General features: G+C 37.8%; 1 protein-coding gene across 1 annotated transcript; it reads left to right on the forward strand.

Moving 5' to 3' along the window:
* The first annotated feature begins 1,166 nt into the window (after positions 1–1,166).
* On the forward strand, positions 1,167–21,406 carry apold1a (apolipoprotein L domain containing 1a). Its single transcript, XM_030774626.1, has 22 exons — positions 1,167–1,202; positions 1,345–1,404; positions 1,947–2,012; positions 2,106–2,174; positions 2,258–2,326; positions 2,444–2,515; positions 2,899–2,967; positions 3,072–3,143; positions 4,369–4,437; positions 5,682–5,756; positions 5,847–5,915; positions 6,042–6,110; positions 7,208–7,258; positions 7,464–7,535; positions 7,622–7,661; positions 7,786–7,837; positions 8,405–8,819; positions 8,927–9,527; positions 19,911–20,041; positions 20,223–20,324; positions 20,481–20,598; positions 21,360–21,406. The coding sequence occupies exons 1-22, from the start codon at positions 1,167–1,169 to the stop codon at positions 21,404–21,406; spliced, it is 2,424 nt and encodes an 807-aa protein (XP_030630486.1).
* Positions 21,407–21,845: the final 439 nt, after the last annotated feature.

The raw sequence follows: 21,845 nt of genomic DNA on the forward strand, positions 1-21,845 counted from the left end.
CTGACTCAATCAGTGGTTCTTTCTCTCTTGCTCGCTCTCTCTCTCTCTCTCTCTCCCTGTTTCTCTCTCTCTCTCACTCCCTCTCTCTCTCTTTCTCTCAGAGTTATGTTACAGATGCTGACTCACATGAGCATGACGACACCCTTGAGAAAAGCACTCAAGACAATAAACAGGTTTGCAAACACCCAACCCCTACATATTGTCAGACGCACACATACACCCATAGCCAGAAAATGAAATTCAACTGATAACAAATTCTGTTATGATTAAGGAATTGTTTTCTTTTCCCTTAACATTTGTAGTAAAAGTCTTTTATCTGTGCCAGGGTTTACCAAAAGGACTGTTAACAAAGGTTAATCCATTTAGATCTTCAGCTAAGGTATTAGATACATTGTTCTATAATTACAGAAATATTTAAAATGGGAAACAATGACACTTTTGGCTGAATGGACAATAGGGTTTGCATGCCCCCAGGCTATATGACAGACAAACCAGGAACCTACATTTAATTTATGCAAATGATGCAACATTTCTTCACTGGCTTAATGTTATAAAGTGACGGGTTCGCTGATGTGTACAGGTAGCTTGTAACAGAGTGGACAGTAAGTCAGTATTGGCAATAAAGAAGTCATCTCACCTGGGATTTGCAACCTCTATCTGTTCATTTAGCTTTGATTTACCTCATCTTTGATTGCAGGTTTGATCATGGCAGTTTTGATTGATGGGAATTTCAGGCTTTGGAGAATTTGGGATGTTGGATTTTTACTGCTATGTTCAGTATGATTTTCAGTGAGGCTGTGAATGTTTCTTATGGTGCAGTGTAAATTTTTTCTTGGCTAACTACAATGATGTGTGAACTCACCCTCATTAGTAAATGATAACAAGTGTAATAGTTTAGGAATGAAGACTTTTTCCTTCTGCCACGCAGTCTGTTCCAGTGTCTTCTGATGCTCAAACTGATGAATCGGTCTCAGAGAATGACCCATCCAATGATGAGCAGTCCACAGAGACAAAACATGTAAGACTGTGCATCTGTTAGAAAAAAAGAGAGAGACAGAGAAGGGGTCAAAGTTAATATCGTAAAAATTCAGGTGAATGTATAGTTTAAATGTTACCTACTGTTTCAACAGGAAAAAACAAAGAACAAAGCTGGATTTATTCGCGGAATGTTCCGCAAAGATGCCTCCTCCCCTGTCCTTAAGGTGCTTCAGACTCCCTGATCCATAGTTATTCATTTTAGTTTATTATAGATTAGTTAATTGTTCTGTTCTGTTCTGTTCTGTATTTTTTTAACAGCATAACTTTTATTGAGCTCCCCCTGATAATATTTCTAATTTGTTGCAGCCAAGCCCAGCAGACAGTGATTCAGAAACTCCACAGGAAGAGGAAACTGAGGACAGTCAGGTAAGAGCTTGCACTTCTCATGCATTGTCTCTAATTTTGTTGTAGTTTTGTTTTGTTTTTTTCCACACATCTCACCGGTTCTTTCACATTCACCTATACTATTTACAACTTTGTACCTATTTTTTTTTATGGAGTGCTGCTGTTTTTAAAACCTCTGTAGGGCATGAAACACATTCACTTTGCATGCGTGTACCATGGCATTGCCACAAGCCCTACTAGATTTCACCAATAGAAACTTCAAGTCATGGTTCAGTTAACACATATAACATCAACATCTTTAACTGATGTATCAATATTTAAAGACTAATCTATCAAGATTGTCAAGGCTAATGTGTATTAACACTGTGCAGGGAAAAGGTGGCATTTTGAGTGGTATGTTCAAAAGACACCCCAAGCCTGAAGACTCATCGCAGGTAGCAGTATAATTCTAACCACAAGTATCAGTAGCCTAAATTTTTCTGTCTCCAAAATGATCAGCCACTCTAAGTTGTACCAACCACACATACTCCAAATCAAACCACTTTTCCCTGTCTCTACATCAGGATAACCTCTCCACCAAAGAACTGTCTGCCAGCAGTAACAGCCTCTCTGACAATAATACTACTAAGGTCAGTCCCAATGATTAATGCCAGTATACAGAAAAGTTAATGGTACCGTTGCAATACTGATGCATTTTTATTTTATTTGTGTCTGTTCATCAGGAGAAAGGGGGTGTCTTCAGTGGGATTTTCAAAAAACAGAAAACGTCAGCCGACGGAACACCTGCTGAGGTGATCCGACGCTCTATAAGTATACAGCTGATGGTTTTTGGAGGAAGAAGGAAAATTACTTTTGTTTTATCTTTTCCTCTCAGGACAGTCTATCTGCGCACAGTGAACTCTCAGCCAGCAATGACAGTCTCACTGAGAGTGATAACATCAAGGTCAGTCCACACATGGAGTATATTTCCATACCTTTGTTTTCAGTATACTAATGCTACCCAACATTTTGCCTTATTGACTCTCTGAATGACTTAGAGTGTTTCTTGGCTATGTTTCAGGGCAAAGGTGGCATGTTTAGTGGAATGTTCAAGAAAACTCCAAAAGTCAAAGACAATGCCTCTGCTGAGGAGGTAACAGTAGTGGTAATGTGTAAATAGTGTTCCTTCTTGTATTAAAATTCCTATTAAAAAAAAAAATAGGAATTTTAATACAAGTAAAATTGTGTTTTAGATGATGGGCAGTATTACTGTAGTTCTGAATCCACTAGCCCTGATGATGGTACTGTGTAGTGTAACCTGTAACAAAATGAGTATCATGATCTCTCTATTTATTGATTTATTGTTATTAGTGCAAGATTTTCTTAACATGCTGTTGAGTGCGTCACCTTTATCGATAGACATACTCCTGTTAAAATTTGTTAATATCTATAAAATCTTGAGTCAACAGCCAAAAGTTTCCACTGTTGTTGTGTTTTCTCATAAGGGTGACTATATGAACTTGATTTACATTTCAGGACAAAATGTCACTAAATAGTGACCTCACAGCCAGCAACGACAGTCTTTGTGACAACAGTAACACCAAGGTTAGTCAGCATGTGGAACATTGTCTTAGACCTTGCTTAGTTACATAGGTGACTTTCAGTGTCCAAAATTTATGATCAATGTTTTTTTTTCTGCTGTATTTCAGGAAAAAGGAGGCGTACTGAGTGGCTTTTTAAAGAAGTTTCCTAAATCCACCGAGAACACTGCTGCTGATGAGGTAAGACTTTTAATAGTGTGCTGAAACTGAACTGTTGAAAATACTGAGTTAAAATCACACTGTTGTAACTAGCAATAGCGCTATCTATAACCATAGTTCTGCTTTCTCTAAATTTTACAAGAATTTTAATCCCTATCGTACAGACGCGTTGGGTATTGTATACTGACCACATGATAAAAAAAAAAATTCTTTCAGGATAAGATACCTCTACATGGTGAGCTTTCTGCTAGTGAAGACAGTCTCAACAATAATACAAAGGTCTGGTCTCTCAAAGTCCTCTGTAATAAAAAAACAATATATAGTTATATATATAGATATATATACACACACAGACATATATAGTATATCTCAAAATATGCGTGCATTGTCATTTTTTCAGGAAAAGTCAGGCTTGTTTGGTGGTATGTTCAAAAAGTCACCAAAGACATCAGCAAGGACTCCTGTAGATGAGGTGATGGTTGTTGAAAACTTTTGTTGTTCGCTCTTTTAAAAAAGAAAAGTCTGCTGACATAATTCATAATTCAAGCGTTTGCATAGATCACCATGCCCCATTTAGCATTCTTAATGAAAAGTCTTTTTGAACTTGCGATGAATTGCCTGCGGAATAATTAGATTGTTGTTTTGGTACAAAAAAGCAATAATACAGTTTATATTTATAGTTATTATAATGGATATTATAACAGTTGCATAATTATAGCTAAATACAGTCACACCAGTAGAGATGTTTGGTGCCTAGATTCTTAATAAGTTTTTTTTCCTGCTTTGTCAAAGGATGAGAATGGTTCATTTGATGAATGTTCTGCCAGTACTGAAAATCTCATTGACAATACCACTGTTAAGGTGAGTCCAGCATAAAACTTTTTCATTATTCACACAATAAAAGCAAGTTTATCTTTAGTTTTAAATCAATGCAAACCATCCCTAAGTTATCCTTAACTTGATCTTGATTTTTTTTTTTTTTTTTTTTTTTTTTAAGGAGAAAGGTGGCATGTTCAGTGGAATATTTAAAAAATCTCCTAAACCCTCAGAGGAAGAGGTGCAAACACAGGTATTTTCTTCCGCAAAGGGAATTCTTATGAATCTCTGTTTTTAAATGTAATCGTTTATCCATATCCATCTGTGATTAATGCACCTCAGGCATTGTTCTTTCATTTTTTTTTTCTTTAAATAACCATGGTCCTTAACTCTAGTCTTACTCTTACTCATTCGTCTCACTCTGTTCTAGGATAATCTTTCCACACGCCGTGATATCTCCGGCAGCAACGACAATCTCGCTGATGGCAATAACACAAGGGTCAGTTGTTTAATTTACGTCATAATTTACATATTCAAAAAAAAAAAAAACCCAACTTAACTAACGTCATACTTTGCACACTGTTTCAGGAGAAAGGGGGTGTGTTGAGTGGACTCTTCAGAAAACCTCCAAAATCGATAGAGGTCACAAATACAGATGAAGTGAGTACACTAATACAGGCTGTGTCACAGTTAGATTGAGTTTATAACAATACATCGTAACAGTGCGGCCTTTATTTGTGCTTCCATATTGACATAAGATTGGGTCATTACATTGTTCTGGACTCTACATGCCCACACATTTCTACTTTGATTTACCTGCACAGTGGCCGGTATTTACACTGCTCCTTGTTTGAACTAGAACACGTGAGGCTTTGCTTGTCAGAGAAATTGAATGAGATCTTAATGAATCTGAGTGTAACATCTTTGTTTGAGAGGTATATGCGTTCCATTTTACTTCGCGCTGTGATCTGCCTGTACACTGCTGGTCGTGAACCACACAGAAATGTTCTGAATACGCAGTAGTCATATGTATGTAGTACATTGATGTAGATGAAAATTAATTCAAAGATTTAAACATGAATTATCCAACATTGTGTTATAGGAAGAATTAACATTAGACAATGAACTGTCAGGGAGCTCCGTGAATCTCATAGACAACACTCACTCCAAGGTCAGTTCTTTCTAACAGCCATGTCAACTTTCAGTATTAAATATTTTTTGATAATAATCAAAACTGTCTATGAACTGGCTTAAATGTCATCTTTACATTCCTTAGGAGAAAGGAAACATATTTAGTGGGATGTTTAAGAAGTCTAAAAAACCTACTGAGGACGCAGAACTAGAGGAGGTACAGTCACCTGGTCAGGCCTATATCAAGAGATCTCTAATATAAACTCAATCTTAATGGTGAAATCCTTAATATGGTTCAGCCAGAACTGAAACTAAACCTTCTTGAATACAGAAGATCTTTGATCAGCCATACAAAGACTACTGAATTTACTTCTGTTTTCCTCTGCAGCTTGGAATTCACTAAAATAACTACTCGGTACACTAAAATGTGCAATATTATTTCACTCTTAATTTCAGGACAGTCCACCACTACATAAAAAACTCTCAGCGAGCTATGATGATCTATCTGACAACGTTACTACAAAGGTACTGTTTTCTGCATATGTATGCATATTCTCTTTCTTCACTTTAAATGTAATTCGTCTTTGAGCTCGCCTTTTCGCTCTGTTTCAGGAGAAACCAGATGGAATGCTGAGTGGAATCTTCCGGCGTTCTCCTAAACCTGCTGTACGCTTTACTACTGATACGGTACTCAACTTGATCCCTCTATGTTAAATTTATTTTACTTCTGTCTGTCAGTGACAGTTTGTCAAAAACAACCTGTTTTTCATCATGTAGCACCCTCTCACCGAACACGGCGAAATCTCAGGCAGCAATGACAGCCTGTCTGAAATTGACAGCACAAAGGTATTTAACTTACAAAAGCCTTTCTGTCCAATGGCCCATTTTGACGGACAGTTATTCTACTCCTCTGTTCCTATTGTGTTCACCTGGTAATCAAGACTAAGCTGACCTCATATGTGTTTCTTTCAGGACAATCGTTCTGTACACAAGGGGCTCTCAGCCAGCTGTGATAGTCTCTCTGAGAACAATGCTGCCAAGGTGTGTCAGGTTTTTTTTTTTTTTTTTGCCATTATTCAGCATGTCATGTGCTTGCTGATTTTTTTTCTTCCTCCCTAAAATGGAAAAGTACTGGCTCATATGTGTTTTCAAATTTAACCACAGGAAAAGAAAGGGGTGTTTGGTGGCATGTTTAAGAGAGCAACTAAACCAGTTGAACAGGTAACTGCTCAGTGTCAGATGGTCAAGGGAAATGCATTTGAATATTTCATTACACTGGTTGAGAGCAAAGTGTGCCTTTAATTGCTAGATATATTAAATGCTATGTTCTCTTCATAATGTTAACTTCTTATCGTCTCCCTTTGGACTCACTGTGTATATTTTATTAAATGTGTTTGCATAACCACAATTACACTTTTAACACAACCTTTTACTACATTCAGGGAGAAACAGACCGTGAGAGACAGGGTGGAAATGGTATTAAAAAAAGGAGATCCATCAAAAGAAAAAAGAGAGTGAGTGGCCAGTCATATGTACATTAAAACCCTTTTTTTTATCAGTTTCTGCATGTCATTCACAAACCAGTTCCTGTTCCAGTTCCTCTATAGTGGTTTCATGAGTTGAACTATACAGAACTGACTTGTGAACTTTGTTTGTTGTCGTGTGCCTAGATGTATCTTTTTTTATGTTGCTCTTTGGTGTTTAGTGTTGAATCATCCTAGCTGTTTTGTTTTCCACAGGTTGTGTCATTTAGGGTGAAGAGAACTCTTCCCAGGATGCCCAAGCTCTCTCTCAGTAACTCTGCACAGGTGTTGCTATCATTCTGCTCCCTTACATTCTTGCCTGTCCCCATTTAAAGCTGATCAATTTTTTTCTAAATTCAATCAAACACTATAATCCAGCATGTGTAACTTTTCTGGTATGGTCACCATGACAGCCACAAAAAAAAAAAAAAAGGAAAAAAAATCGCTACAAACCACCCTCTGGTGATAGTGAAACAAACCAACAACAAAAAAAAAAAAATCCCAGGCCCTTTCAGTTCCCTTTTTCCAGTTGGTATGTGTAAGTCATGTGTAAGTCACTGAAAGCTAAATGGTTTGCATTATGTCAGTGATGAGATCTGCTTTTCTCATGATCAGGAGGCCATAGTTGAGGAGCCAGTGGAGATGCAGGAATTGCCCCCCCTGCAGGTGAGGCACATAAATTTTTGGGTTATATGTTTGTGCCTCCATGAGAATGTTAGATTAAATTGCTGGTTTCAGAATCTGCTCTGAAGTTTGTTCTCCAAAATTCGTCATGCCTAGTCTAACCTATCTAGCCTAACATGGCTTTATTATTAGATTCGTCCCATCTGTTTCTCTTGACCCCTTTCCTCTGTCTGTCAATGTGTTTCAGGAGAATACAGTAGAAGTTGAGCAAGTGGAGATGGCAGCATTCCCTACTGAAGGCAACCCTCTGGAAATGGAGGTTTGTCTCCATCATGCATTAAGGCAGATCCCAGTTTGTCACTTGAATCATATTAATAAATCGAATTGCATTCTTCCCCTTCCTAGGACGATGAAGGACTGATGGAGTGGTGGAGACAAGTTGAGGGTATGTCTTGATACTTAGACTTCAGATCGATTCTGGACAACAAATTTGAACCACCATGTATACTTGACCGCAAAGTTTATGGTTTGGTGTGTCGGTGCCTGACTCTGGATTTTTCGCTTACCAGGCTGGAATGAATGGAATGAAACAACGCATTTTAATGAGGATGAAGAGGAGGAGTGAGTAAATCCGTGCCTCATTTTGATGCAGCATTTCTCAAGTGGAGCTCATTGCATACACTGATCTGCATTCTCTGTCTGTTACTGGAATCTGAGGGGGGTAATGGTTTTGTACCGAAACCAAAAACCACAGTTCAGTTTTCACTTTATGCGTGTAGGGAACATGATTGCAAATCACAGGGAATACATATTGGTTGTAAAGGACAATATTTCACTCTGTTTGTGCTTTTGATTAATAAGAATAAGGTTAGTCATAATTTGAAGCCCGTATGCCTTTTCCTTTACTTTTCATTTCTCACCGCGCCATGCGTGCATTGCATGTATGCACGTGTGCATATGTTTTTTTTTGTTTGTTTTTTTTTTACAAAAGAAAGCCTTCAGTTCTGAGTCGGTGCAGTTTCCTTTTAAGCCAAACCATGATACAAACTGAACCATGGTATACAAACCGAACCATGAATAGGGCTAACCGTTACACCTCTACTGGAACCCAGTGCTCTTTTTTTTCCCATGTTTTTCCAATCCTCCTATACTTTCACCCTGTCACCCTCCCATTACCCTCTGTCTCAGGGCTTTGGAGGCGGCATCAGACCGTGTGTTTATGGCGGCCCGTCTCTTCGTGAGCTTGTTTAATCAACGCGGCGCTTCACTGCAGCAGCGTATTCTGGAGCTCCTAGCAGTGGCTGATGGCGTGGATAACTTCCATAAGAAGACTGTGTCAGCAGCTGTCGGGGGAGGGGTGGCCAGTGTGGTCGGCAGTGTTGCCACCATAACGGGTCTCATCCTGGCACCTTTTACATTTGGCACCTCCATCATTGTAACTGCAGTGGGTATTGGTGTTGCGACAGCCGGCAGCATCTCCTCAGCTACAGCCAACATCACAGACACGGTCCACGCTAAAATGGACCGCAAGAAGGTGGAGAAGATGATCCAGGGGTATCAGGAGGAGATCAAGGACATTAGAGAATGCTTGGAGTTTGTACAGGTATGTAGAATGGACATAACGGGCGTTTTCTGTTTTTCTTTCTTCTTTCATCTCCCCCAACTGCTCCATTCGTAGCCTTCTCTCCTCTTTGTGTGTTCTCTCTGTAGGAAGGGATAGACACTCTGCAGGAGTGGAACTTTGAGAAGTACTCTGAGAGTGTGGCCAAGAAGCATCTGAGCCATAACATCAAACACGTGATGAAGGAGGGTGGACGTGCAGGCAAAGCACTCATGATCAACACAGACAAGCTCATTAGCACCGTGCAGGTCCTCAGCGTGGCTGGTGGGGCTGCCAAAGCTGCACAGGCCATCAGTGTCACCACAGGTGTCATGTCTGCGCTTTTCCTCGCCCTTGACGTTTTCTTCCTTGCTAAAGACTCTCACGAGTTGCGAAAGGGTGCTAAGACTCAGTTTGCTTCCAAGATCCGTGACGTGTGCAAAGAACTGCAAGATGGCCTCCTGGAACTGAACAAGGTGAAAACTCAGCTGCAGAAGACCATGGATGGCATCGAACTAGAGGAGTATGAAGAGGAGGCAGAGGTAGAGGAGGAGGTGGAAGATGATGAGGATGATTTGGTGTCAGATCCTGTCAAACTGGCTCAACTTGAACAGGAGCTCGATGAGCTGGAGGAAAAACTCGACAAGGAGACTCGCCCAGAGCAGAAACCCGTGAAAAACAAGAGTGGAGAGTCTGAGAGAAGTGGCAAGAGTGAGAAAGGAAAAGAGAGAGAGTCAAAGATTGAGAAAGGAAAAGAGAGAGAGTCAAAGAGCGAGGAAGAAAAAGAGAAGGAGTCAAAGAGCGAGAAAGAGATGAAAAACAAGAGTGAGAAAAGTGAGAGAAAGGCAGAGTCTGTTAGAGAAACCATGGAAACAAAGATAAAACCAGAGAAAGGAACTAAGAAAGGAGAAACTGAGGTGGAGAGCGGTGATACATATGAAACAACTGAGTCTGTCAAAGAAACTGTGAAAAGAAAGACAATACAAGAGAATGACAGGCAGAGGGAAACTGAGAAAAGGGAGTCAGAAAGGAGAGCAGGTGATAATGAGAAGTCACATTCAGAGAGAACGAATAAACATGACAAAGGAGTCACAGAAATTATTAAGAGCAAATTAGGTATAAAAGAGAGACAGACAGACAGCAAGAGCAAAACTGGAACTGAATCTGAGGTCAAAGACAAGAAAACTGAGAAGGAGAAAGAGGTTGCAAATGTGAAAAACAGTACTGCCAATAGAGAGCAGACTGAAATAGTGAACAGGGTTGAGAGGATCAGTAAAACTGCGACAGAAAGGAATACAAGTAAAAATGAAAGAGAAAATCCTGAGGATACGTTTAAGGACGATAGAGGAAGAAAAGAAAGGACGGCAGAGAAAGGAGAAACAGAAAAAGGAAATAAAGTTGAAAGGACAAGCCATCGTGAAGGGATGATCAGGGAACGTACAGCTGAGAGACGGCACGTCGGTGAAAAGAGCAAATCTGACAGAGGAGAGAGGGAGAAAGTGAGGAAAGGTGATAGTCACTCTGGGTATAGCAGGGACAGGGAAGAGGACAGACGTTCGAGTAAGCACGAACATGTGAGTGAGAGAAGAAGGAGCAAAGAAGATGACAGAAAAGAAGAGGGAGAAAAAGGAAGCCTGAGAAAAGGGGAGAGCACCAGTCTGAATTCTCGTCTTCGCTCTCTTCGACACGAAGGCCTCAACATTTAGCATCAGGTCGCTGAGAACAGCCTCACCATTTTTACTTATTTTCCAGAAAGATGAACGAAATATTCTTCAGGGATTTGGAGATACTTTTTTATTAATAGAGTGGGTTTAAGACAAAGACAGGACCAACATTAACTTTTAAGTTTTTCCTTTGTAATACCTTGTAGGGGGTTATTGGTATTAGAATAACTTTTCTGATTTGTAAGTAATAATACTCTTTTAAGCAGTTACAAAACTTTTTCTCCTATCTGTCTTTTTTTATATGGCTTTCCTTACATTAAGGAGACTTGCCATCTTAAGTTATTTTTCAGGTTGAGAAACTGGCCATCCAGTTTAATATGGTTTTGTACATTTTTAAAATACCAAAATGCACTTTATAGACCTTGTCCTGCTCTTGAACTCAGGGTTTCACTTCTTCACAAAGTTGTTGCCATTGCTGTACTGTTTCTCCATCTTAACTTTCAACTCCCATACATTTTACACAGTAACACTAATGCTGAAATGAAACATAACTTATTATTTGGTGTATCACCTTTTCAGTTCTCATTTACTACATGTGATAGGTGATTACACACTTGTTTGTGGTCAAATATTCTTTAGTCTGTTACACCATGGACCTCTTACTGTTACTCGGCAACACTTTTATCATATATGTCTGTATTTCATTATTTTTTATTTAGAATGGTTTATTGGATATTAATAAAGTACCTACAGTAAAATAGCCAAGTTGTGATGCAGACTTTTGTGATACTTCTAATTTCTTGATTTAACTCTACAAATAATTCAGAACACTCATTCCCTGATATTGCTAATTTATATAGGAATGAGTGTTCTGAATTATTTGTATATATAATGTGTGTGTGTGTGTGTGTGTGTGGTGAGATGAGTGAAAGGAGACATAAGTCAGGAAAAGAGAGATGAGAGGGTGAGTACAGAAACTGTAGTACTGATTAAATAGGACATCATGATACAGTAAAAACTGATGTGCATACTGCCATTGCAGTGACTAACAGTAACTATAACTAGGTTGTGACACAAATACAGACTAAAAAAACAGAAAACATGTAAGGGCACCCACCCAAACTTTGAATGATATTCCTCTTTTTTTTCTTTCTTTTTTTCTTTTGTTTTGCTTCTACATGTAATTTATGCTGTATTCTAATTAATATGGCTAAATAAAATAATTCATTCGTTGGGTTGGCTATTCTTCCATAGCTTTCCATATTCTAAATCCTGATTTCTCTCTCAATTTGTTATTATTTCCTTTTCTGATGTTTCCTGCACTGTTCCCTAATTAACAATCTCCTCTCCATTTTCATCTGTGTGGTAAACTGGGTTTTAACCAGTTTAAACTGGTTGTTCTATGGCTGTTATTCTTAATGTGGTACAGAAGTATTTATCAACCTTGGCTTCTATTTCTGATGTTACGTTTCTTGAAAGGCTTTCAGTACAGAGCTATTGCAGTCTACATGGGGGTAATATATATTTGTGGCGGTACAGTTTTCTAACAGTTTGGCATAATCAGGTTACGATGCTTAACCTGTATCTTAAAAAGGTAAGTGTTATTTTCTTTATCTTGCTTTTTGATCTTAAATTTATTTTATTTGTTTCTATTGAGGGTTGAATCCTCTTTTAGTTGATTTTGAGTGTGTTTGCATGTTTGGAAATATATGAAGATTGAAGCTGAGGTAATTCATAATTTATCAATTAGAATGACTTTCCTGTCTCATTTTTCATGGTCTGGGAGTAAGTCTGAAGACCTTCAAAGCCTAAGTTCTGTGTTAATGATTAATAGCACAGCATTAAAGTATTAATGTGAACTTGGGAGTTTTATGGTCTCAATTTTCTTTTGATCAGGTTAGATTTGGGAATTTGACTTTTTGCTTTTTATGATGTGCATTCTGGGATTATTCTGCTCCATTTCTTACCACTGGGTGGCGCTATGGTAATAGGTAGTGCTCTGAATGGGGCAAGGAACAGAGGGAGACCAATCATTTTTATCATCATGAATCTCCAAAAAACTGAATCTCTTTAATAATAAACATCTTAAGCTATACTGAGGTTATGATGTCCAAATACCTTATATTATTCTGATCCTATTCTATCCCATAGCCGTTCTTTCACAATTACTTTCAGCTATTAGTGGATAAAATCCTGAAGTTCCAATCATTTCAAACATATATATGGCTGTAGCGTATATAGGTTTTGTCTACATTTAATTTTAATGTAACTATTAATTTTTCTTTCTTTGTTGATTACATATAATATTCAAAATAAGCTAATCACTTTCTAAAACAATTTGATGTATATAGATAAATTGATGATTAACATACATACATAAAGAGAAATAATTACTGACATCATTTAACCGTAACTGGATCTCTGAGTGCTGTCCTTAACATTGTTGCTGTTTTGTCCGAATTGTCTGTTTTATTTTTTGAAGGATCTTTTAACAGAGTTGTTGAGCCCCTTAGCCCATTGAGATAAAACAGAATAAAACAAAACAACAAAACAAAACTAAAATAAATGAATAAAAGATCAGTTTTTCAGTTTAAGGATGTTACACATTACTGGCGTTCACCTCTGAGGGGCAGTGTGTGTGTGTGTATATATATATATATATATATATATATGTATGTATGTATGTAGCAGTTTATATATATATATGTAGTATAGTATATATATAGTATAGTATAGTATAGTATGTATGTATGTATGTAGCAGTTTCTGCTGTAGCAGTAACTAATGCTCCGCTTTGGTTTACCTGAAAGAAGACATCTGTGCCTCTTCCTTCTGGGGATTTCCTTTTAGGATTCAATGTGATTTATTTGTACACATGCAACTGTTGGTTTGACCTACTTCATTAATTGTTCAAAAAATAAACTACTGTATAACACTTCTGCAAATGGGCTTCCTCACAGAATTTGTAACAAAAAAGAAAAAAAGGTTGATTAATTTGAAACGAAATATTTGAGGGAGACGAAATGTGGTACTCTTATTGTTTTATTGTACTTTTCCATCTAAGGCACTGGGCTTTTTCATCCTTCTTTGTGTGTAATAATGTAATGTTTAACTACCGGAGCGGTGTCGCTGATAATAAAGCAACTTCTTTCCCAATGCTGTTGTCCAGTAAAGTGACGTGACAGGAGGAAAAGTTAAACCATATATTCTAAAGAGATTCCTCCATTGTTCTCTACTGTAATTGTTGACGTTCCTGTTCACTTTATGCGGGAATATTCTCTACTGTAATTGTTGACGTTCCTGTTCACTTTATGCGGGAATATTCTCTACCGTCATTGTTGACGTTCCTGTTCACGTTATGCGGGAAGAGTCTTCATGTTTAAAGGAAGAAGTGTTCGACATGGCTGGTATGTCACAGGTTTTTTTTTTTACGGGAGAAGATTTAGGTTTGACCAGAAGGAAATGAATGCTTCACCTTGAGGAAGTGGAGACCTGACCATCCTCATGTAAAACTGGGTAATAACAGTTGTGTGAAACTTATCGTGTCAAAAGTGCACCATGGTTTCATAGATTTTTCCACATATTTTCTGCTCGAGATATACTTTGTAAAATTAACCGTGGATTTGAACCTTTATGCTAGGACTGAACCTAGCATAAAGGTTAGGTTCAGTAATAATAATAGTATCCCAGCACGTGGGACTGGACTAACTCTCTAAAACTAACTCTCTCATAACTTCACTAAAACACAGTACAGGCTACGTCCGTGATCCCATAAGGTTATAATACAGTTCAGATATTCCGATCGGAGAACGGGACGTAAGCGGGCGTAGCGAACGCAACAGCTTCCAGCACGCAACAAGTGTATCTAACGTCTCTTGTATAAAAAGCGATTATGCTGCCAGGAGTATAATGATACAGAATATACATAACCTACAATACGTATGTCTTTATAGTCACAATAAATGCCTATGTATAGCCTACTGTAGTGTATATTTACCATGTATCGTTATATCTGCGACGGACTAGCGACTTGTCCAGGGTGTTTCCCCACTTTTCGCCCGATGAACGCTGGGATAGGCTCCAGCACCCCCTCGCGACCCTAATTAGAATAAGCGACTTTGAAAGTGAGTGAGTGAGACTGAGTGAGTATTATATTATGTATACAGTATTGTACAATATTAACCTACTTAACCCACATATTACCTTGCCAAATACATAAGCTGAAATACAGTACTGTATGTGTACAGTGTCTTGGCTATTTAGTCAATGCAGGTACACTACAGTATCCCATATAGCTTTGCTAAGTATAGAATATGGTGTTCACACAACATCCAAATCACATGACGTCCTATTTCATAGAACTTATCATTGATGCTAAGCGATGCATGACTGTATTCTTGCTGAGGACACATACTTTGAGTGCATACAGGATGTATATTTTAAGCATCTGCTAATACGTTTGTAGGAGCCCCGCACCATACACTTCTTTAACGTTTACTCTCAGAATGGGTCCAGGGATTCGCGTTGCTTTACAACGAATCCCGAATATACCATCAGCATGATGCAACAGGTTCTGGGATTTGTGAAGTGTTGTTGTTCCAGTACTCAGCTGTCCATGTCAGTGATTATGTGCCCACTGGAGCTGCTTCTTGTTTTTAGCTGAGAGGAATAGAACCCAGTGTCACTGTCTTCAGCGTATCTGTGACTGGCAGCAATAAGATGCCCATTCTAAGGTGCCGTTCTGCACCTAACTGGTTAAACAGGGCTGTGGTTTCCTTGTTTGTGGTCCATCTGTTGACAGAATGAATTAATTCTGTTTATCCCTGCCGTTCTCCATCAACACGTCTCAACAATGAGCTACTTTTGCCCAAAGGACTGAAACCGACTGATAGTTCTTATTTGATTTTCTAAAGCTTAAAACCTAAGCTGTGAGTGAAAGGCCCAGGTGGGGACCTGTATTTGAGACACCAGTGAAACAAGACCTGTTGGAACATCTCAAGTCATTTTGTTTCAGCATAAACTTCAGACGACAATGGAAACAAGAAGAAAAAAGATTAAAGAAAAAGTCTTTTCTCTTTTAATTAAAATATATGATACCGACAACTTTTTTTTTTTCATTTATACTCTGTTGTACTCTTATACAGAGTTAATTTATCTCAAAAATCTTTAATTAGGACTACATTTGAATGCTTATCATTTGTGATTAATCATGATTGATTGAAACAAATCACAATGCTAAAGCTAAAATTAAAAGAAAAAGGAAAAAAATTAATAATCTTAACTGTTTTACAGAAATGCTTTAAACGCAATATGCTTTAATTGTTCTTTATTAGTGTAACATGTAAAATAATACATGTGAAATGTATTTTAGGAGTGGGTAAAACATGTTCAAAATTTTAAAAAGTAGTCAATCAATATAAAATAGTATGAAAAAAGTGCTTTCAAAATAATATGATGGCATGGCCTTATGTATAACTGTAAATTTAAGGACTTAGTGAACCCAGGACACAACAGTTCTGTAACTGTCCAAATTTGACCCTTGGATTATTTGGTGCCTCCTGAACAGTGCTCATCCGCATGTGCATGAGGGCAAGACACCCTTCCATCCTCCAACAGGTGGGTTTAATACTTATCCAGTGATTTACACCTTATGAATAACCACCCGAAGTTTGACGTTTCTGCCATGTAAACTCCCAGGTTTAGTCATAGTATTACACAATGCATTTAGCCACACAATGCCTATATGAGGAATCAACCCAAAAGACAGTGACGAGGAAGGACAAGAAATGGACTGGTTGCATGCATACCCTCAGACTAGAGAAAGGAGATTCTTTATCCATGAATCAATACAACAACAATTTTGTAAGACAGTCATTTCTTCGAAGATAGTCATGTGCCCACTGATCCCCATATCTGTGCTAAGTCAGTTCTGGCATCTCATTTTACACAATGCAAGTCTAATAACTATGTGTTTACACATCAGCCTGAGAAGTTCTCTTATGGTCGCTTTTATGTCACCAGCATTAATATGGATGGGCATTGCAACAAAAATACCTACTCTGCTGTAAGTTACTTTATATCTACTGTGCCTAATTACTGTGTATTTATAAAATAAATGGATTTTCAAAGGTGAATATTCTTCATTATCTCTCAGACCGATACTTCATTAAGATGATGATGACACAAAAAATAAGTATGGGAAAATGATGGAGGCATTGCGCAACACTCATATTCTCTAGCTGAATCAGAATTGGAGCTCGTGACTGGAATGTTTGTCTTGCCAAGAAAATTCCAGTAGTATAGAATGGCATGGAAGATACTATCTGAATTGTTCTGCTATGGCTGAGAGAAAGAGTGTGTTTTATGCAAAGGTGAATACAACACACAGTTCTCATTCAAACCTGAAACTTAACACCTCAAAGATGTGTCATGTAATATTTTTCAAGACTTTCAGACCCATATCTCTCAAGGTTTTCTTCTCATTTTGGACATCCTCCTTACTATGTTCTCATCATTCTAAGAGGAGTTTCCACAATAATTGTAAACTGCCTGAGAAAGATTTTCTCATTCTGTAGTAAACTGTCTCATACCCAATTATATTGTCCCATTTTCCAGAAACAGTGTCTTTATATGTATATGTATTTTCATGTTGATTCATTTAAAAACACTGTAAGATATTCATTCGTTGAGAATGAATTATTTGGTTATTCCAGTTCATCGTTGTTGTTGTTTTTTTATCTCAGTAGATAATTGAAACCTACATGTTCACGTCACGATGCATGTCATGTTGTTGATTTTATTTCAGTATCACACAAAGTACAGATCGGAAAATTGCCAACACTGCCTTGACGGCTGAGTACTCACAAAACTATTTCCTATTGTTTTCAAAACTAGTACAACCAGTGTCAGCCATGATGAAAAATGAGGATGTTGTCCCGAAAGTTTTGGTTTAGGAACAATGAATTACCTGTTCGTCTCTGTTTATGTTCACAGTAGAGTACTAATAAGCACTGTTATTCTTTTTCCTGACAGGAAGAAGATGATGTCTTCCTGAAGACAAAGTATCATCTCATGACACTGTTTTCCCCAATACTAGCTGATGACTGCAGTAGCTTAGTTTGAAATCGTAAGTTAATTGTCTCGACTCTTTATATATGTATATATATATATATATATATATATATATATATATATATATTAGGGATGTACAGAGAGCCCAGTATTTGTATTTGTATCTGTATTTGTTGAGGAAGCAAAATTATTTGCATTTGTATTTGTATTTGAAGTAGAAATAAGTGTAACAATCCTTTTTTTGTTTTTGTTTTTATTACACTTCCCATTTTAGGAAACTGAAGTGTTAATACAAGTATTCTTCAATAAACCATAATAATTACGAACACTTAAATGTAATATTGGTTTATGGTTTTCATAAACCCAGCAATAAACTAGTATAACCGTAAACATCATTGAAAGGAAAATCATTTTAAAACTAACATTCAGTTCCTACTCCACACTCAAACCAATAAACTAAACTCTAAACTAATAAATTCCCACGTGAACATTGTAATCCCCGCCACCATCCGCCCTAGTTGGAGAGCGCAACCGTGACACACAGACTGACTAGGCAGTGCGCACAGCATGTATAGGTGAACTAGCTAGTAACTACACTGCCAGAGCTAACGTAGGCTAATCTCCTAAGTGGAGCATCTTGTGAAGTTATACTTTGGTAAAGGGTTTCACAAATAACGAAATACTTAATCTTTTGGCACATCAGCACCACACTGGGGCAGTGTGCTCTTCTGATCCTCTTCTGCTCTTCTGAAATTACAGCTTTATTCTCTTGATATTACGATTTATTCTCGTAAAATTACAACCTGATTCTCGAAATCTCAGAATTTCCCCCCTCAGTATTGGCCTAATACTCCGTTGTTATGAGGAACACCAGCTATTTTTTTCTCTTCCCAAGAACAAATAATTTTTTAAAATATTTTTATGAAATAAATATTCGTAAAAACCCACTACTTGTGTTTTGCCGAATACTGGATTCGGCTCCACCCCTAATATACACACACACACATATATAGATGTATACACACACACATATACATATAAATATATATACATGTATGTGTATATATATATATATGTGTGTGTGTGTGTGTGTGTGTGTGATACTTATTTATTTAGCTGTAATAATCAGTTTTAAGTGGTATACAGTCATAATGTGATTAATGATCACACAAGGACGTGACTCAGCTCAACTGAATCTGATACTTATACCAACGCAGTTGTTCCATGACACAACACAACCTGTTTAACCACACCTTTGCTTGGCCTTAGTCCCACCCTAAAGCACACCTTTGATGAGGTCATGGTTGGTGAGGTAATAGTGTAATCTGGATTTATAAGCAAAGGCACAGGTGTCTCATCACATCACTGAGAGAAATTTTCCCACATTGTGAGGATCTACACTTTTTCAAGAAGAGGTAAACATAATTCATTCATCTATTTTTAGTCATTTTTCAGTTTAAAGAACTGTGTTTTAATTTTTCCGTTTTTCTTTTTCTTTACAATCTGGCTTTTTTGTTGTATGTCATGTATTTATAAGAATATAACCATAAATTACTCAGGTCTGTGATAAATAGTATCTTTATCTTAAATACAATTAAGGAAAACTGGTATAAAATGGATCCCATATGATATATTTTTGACTCAAAAAAGTGAAGATAATGATCAGAAAGACATTTTCTACAGTCACGGAAAGAAAACACACTTATTAATATCTTTTATTATGATACTGAATTACCTAAATAAATAGTAATAAAACATATTTACATGTTTTATTTACTGTGACGTAAGAGTAAGTATATGAACAATTGAGACTGACCAAAAGCCCATTCCGCTTGGTTTCCGTTACTGAATGTTTAAGGTGCATTTTCAGACTGTGAGCAATTGAGCTTCCTTTTACCAATTTGAATTTGATCACGTATATTAAAGACAAATCAATTTGTTTGGCAGGAATGGACAACAGACTGGTCTTTATGGCTGTCATGGTGATGGCCTTCATGACACCATGCATCAAGGGAGATGGTCATTTGTTATTTTCAGGGAGCCTAAATGTAAGTGACTACACGTGTGTTCCATCACTGATCTATCTGAAAAACTGAAAACCTTGACAATAAGGATTATTTGTGATATAGTAATATTGGCTGCTCTGATGGTGTATGTATTAATATGATGAGTAAATATATGGCTCTGGATTATACAGAGATGTTGTGAAAAAAAAAAGGAACTTGTTTATTATAATTTTGGTAATGATGGTTATGATAACATGCATTGTTTTCTGTTGATTGGCAGACCAGCATCACTCGCCAGGGTTGTGGCACAACTAAAGTGTGTGTTGCGGAGCCGGCTGACTGCGACCCCTCAGTTAGCACTTCTTGCTTCTTTGCCTCGTCGCGCTCCGCCAACACGTCATCAAACGCTACAGATCTTTCCTTTGAACTCAGTGGAAATTCAACAGGCTACATTGCCCTCGGACTAGCTGCTAGCCAGTCCATGGTAAAGTCCAAGTGATGTTTCTCTGTATTACGCATACACGGGGCAAAATTTTCAGAGTTTTATGGGCTATCATAACTTCCAACTCTCCTGCAGTAGCGGTCAGATCTACAAATGTGTAAAACTGAAATAAAAGGGTGTTATTCTTATCTGGATGTCTAACTTCTTTATCCCTTTATCCCAGCCGGCAAGCATAGTCTTTGTCTGTGGTAACGACAACACCAGTTTCTTCTTCCGTACGGCCAGTAACTCCAATGCCACAGCAGGACTTGAAGTAACTAATTCGGTAAGGTTTAGCTGAATTATGCGCAAGTTTCTGTACTTTCTAACATTGTTTAAGTTACTGCCTTCACAATATCTGGGGAAAGATTTCGCTTTAAAGAAAGGAATGATCCAACGTTTCTGTGCTAATTTAGTTTGGTGTCTGTGTGCCTTCTTTTAGCCAAATGTGGACTCAATTCAAAACTTAATCAATGGAAGCTTAATCCAGTGCACTTTCACTGCTCGTAACCTCAGCAGCACAAGTTTCTCCCTCACCCTCTTTGAGGGCACTACCAATGGTGAGTTGTTTTTTATATATACTCCATTTCTTCATGGTACAAATATAATAACTTGAAATGTAACATAACAAGTACTGATTTATCCGACAAAGACCTACCACAAACAATTACAATTTTCAATTTTACACCATAAAGACAATTTACGTAAAGACATATAAAAGAAAGTAAGGGACAGTAAGAAAACAATATCATTCAATAAAAAAAAAACTATGAGCACACCTGAAAAATTCCTCTTTTTCATTTTATTTATTTATTTTTTCTTGTAATTTTTGTTGGCTCAAGAGAAAGTCGCATGCCTTCACTCTAACGTTTTTTGATGGAAATATTTTTTAATCATCGTCCAATAGGCACAGTACTTGAATCTCCCAGGACTGTCGCTAACGCTTCTGCAGTACTGAACCTGTCTGATCCTGCCAGCAATAACAACAACAACACCGCCACAACTGCTGCAACCACCATGACACCTGCAACCACAGCAGACAATGGATCAGCCCAAAATACACTCTCTCATGGTAAATGGACATACCTGTTTGGAAACCGATCCAATCATTTTGCAGCCAGAAATAATATGGTTTGGAGTATTTTTGCCAAGTCTGAGTAAACACGCCAATAATAAGTTTACGCAAGATGCAGTAATTCACTCATGACTCAGCTTTTGTGTCGTGTGTCAAACGGAAAGAGTGCCTTTGGCAGTTGAAGTGTATTTGCGGTCACAAAAAAATGACTCTCTCTGTCTCTCTCTTTGTCTCTGTCTCTCGTAGCTGTTATTGCCCTGTTCAGTATCCTGACTCTCCGCATGCTCTGCTGAAGACCCGGCGACCCCTAACCTAAGGACTATTTCAGACGGATCTAAAGACTTTTATAATGGATCTTTTCTCATTTACTGTGACGGTTTACAGAAGTACATTATTCATACAGGAGATGGCTGAGACCCCATGCAGGACAACTGTGTTGTCTCTACAATGTTGTCAAGTTCTTTGCCTGATTTACAACCATTCTCAAATGTTATTGCACACTTTGTCAAAACTTTTTCCTGAAAGGGAAAAGTTGTGATTTGGCATGCACGTTTGTGATCATGTGTGTGCGTGCGCCTGTGTGCCTGTGTGTGTGTGTGCGTGTGTGTGTGTGTGTGTGTGTGCGTGTGTGTGTGCCTGTGTGTCTGACAGAGTGTATCCAAGAACAAGCTATAAAAGCATATGTTATGAGGCCTTTTGTTAAAAGGCTGAGCATGAAGTCGTTCCCATGTC

Source organism: Chanos chanos, chromosome 5 (assembly GCF_902362185.1).
Source record: "Chanos chanos chromosome 5, fChaCha1.1, whole genome shotgun sequence".
Taxonomy (NCBI): Eukaryota; Metazoa; Chordata; class Actinopteri; order Gonorynchiformes; family Chanidae; genus Chanos; species Chanos chanos.

Excerpts from the sequence above, each read along its gene's own strand:
- apold1a (XM_030774626.1), top strand. The coding sequence starts at position 1,167 with ATGTTCCGCAAAGATGCCTCCTCCCCTGTCCTTAAG. Across the intron at positions 5,757-5,846 it reads TACGCTTTACTACTGATACG|CACCCTCTCACCGAACACGG; the intron begins GTACTCAACTTG and ends TTCATCATGTAG. Across the intron at positions 9,528-19,910 it reads GTCTGAGAGAAGTGGCAAGA|TTAGCACTTCTTGCTTCTTT; the intron begins GTGAGAAAGGAA and ends GCGACCCCTCAG.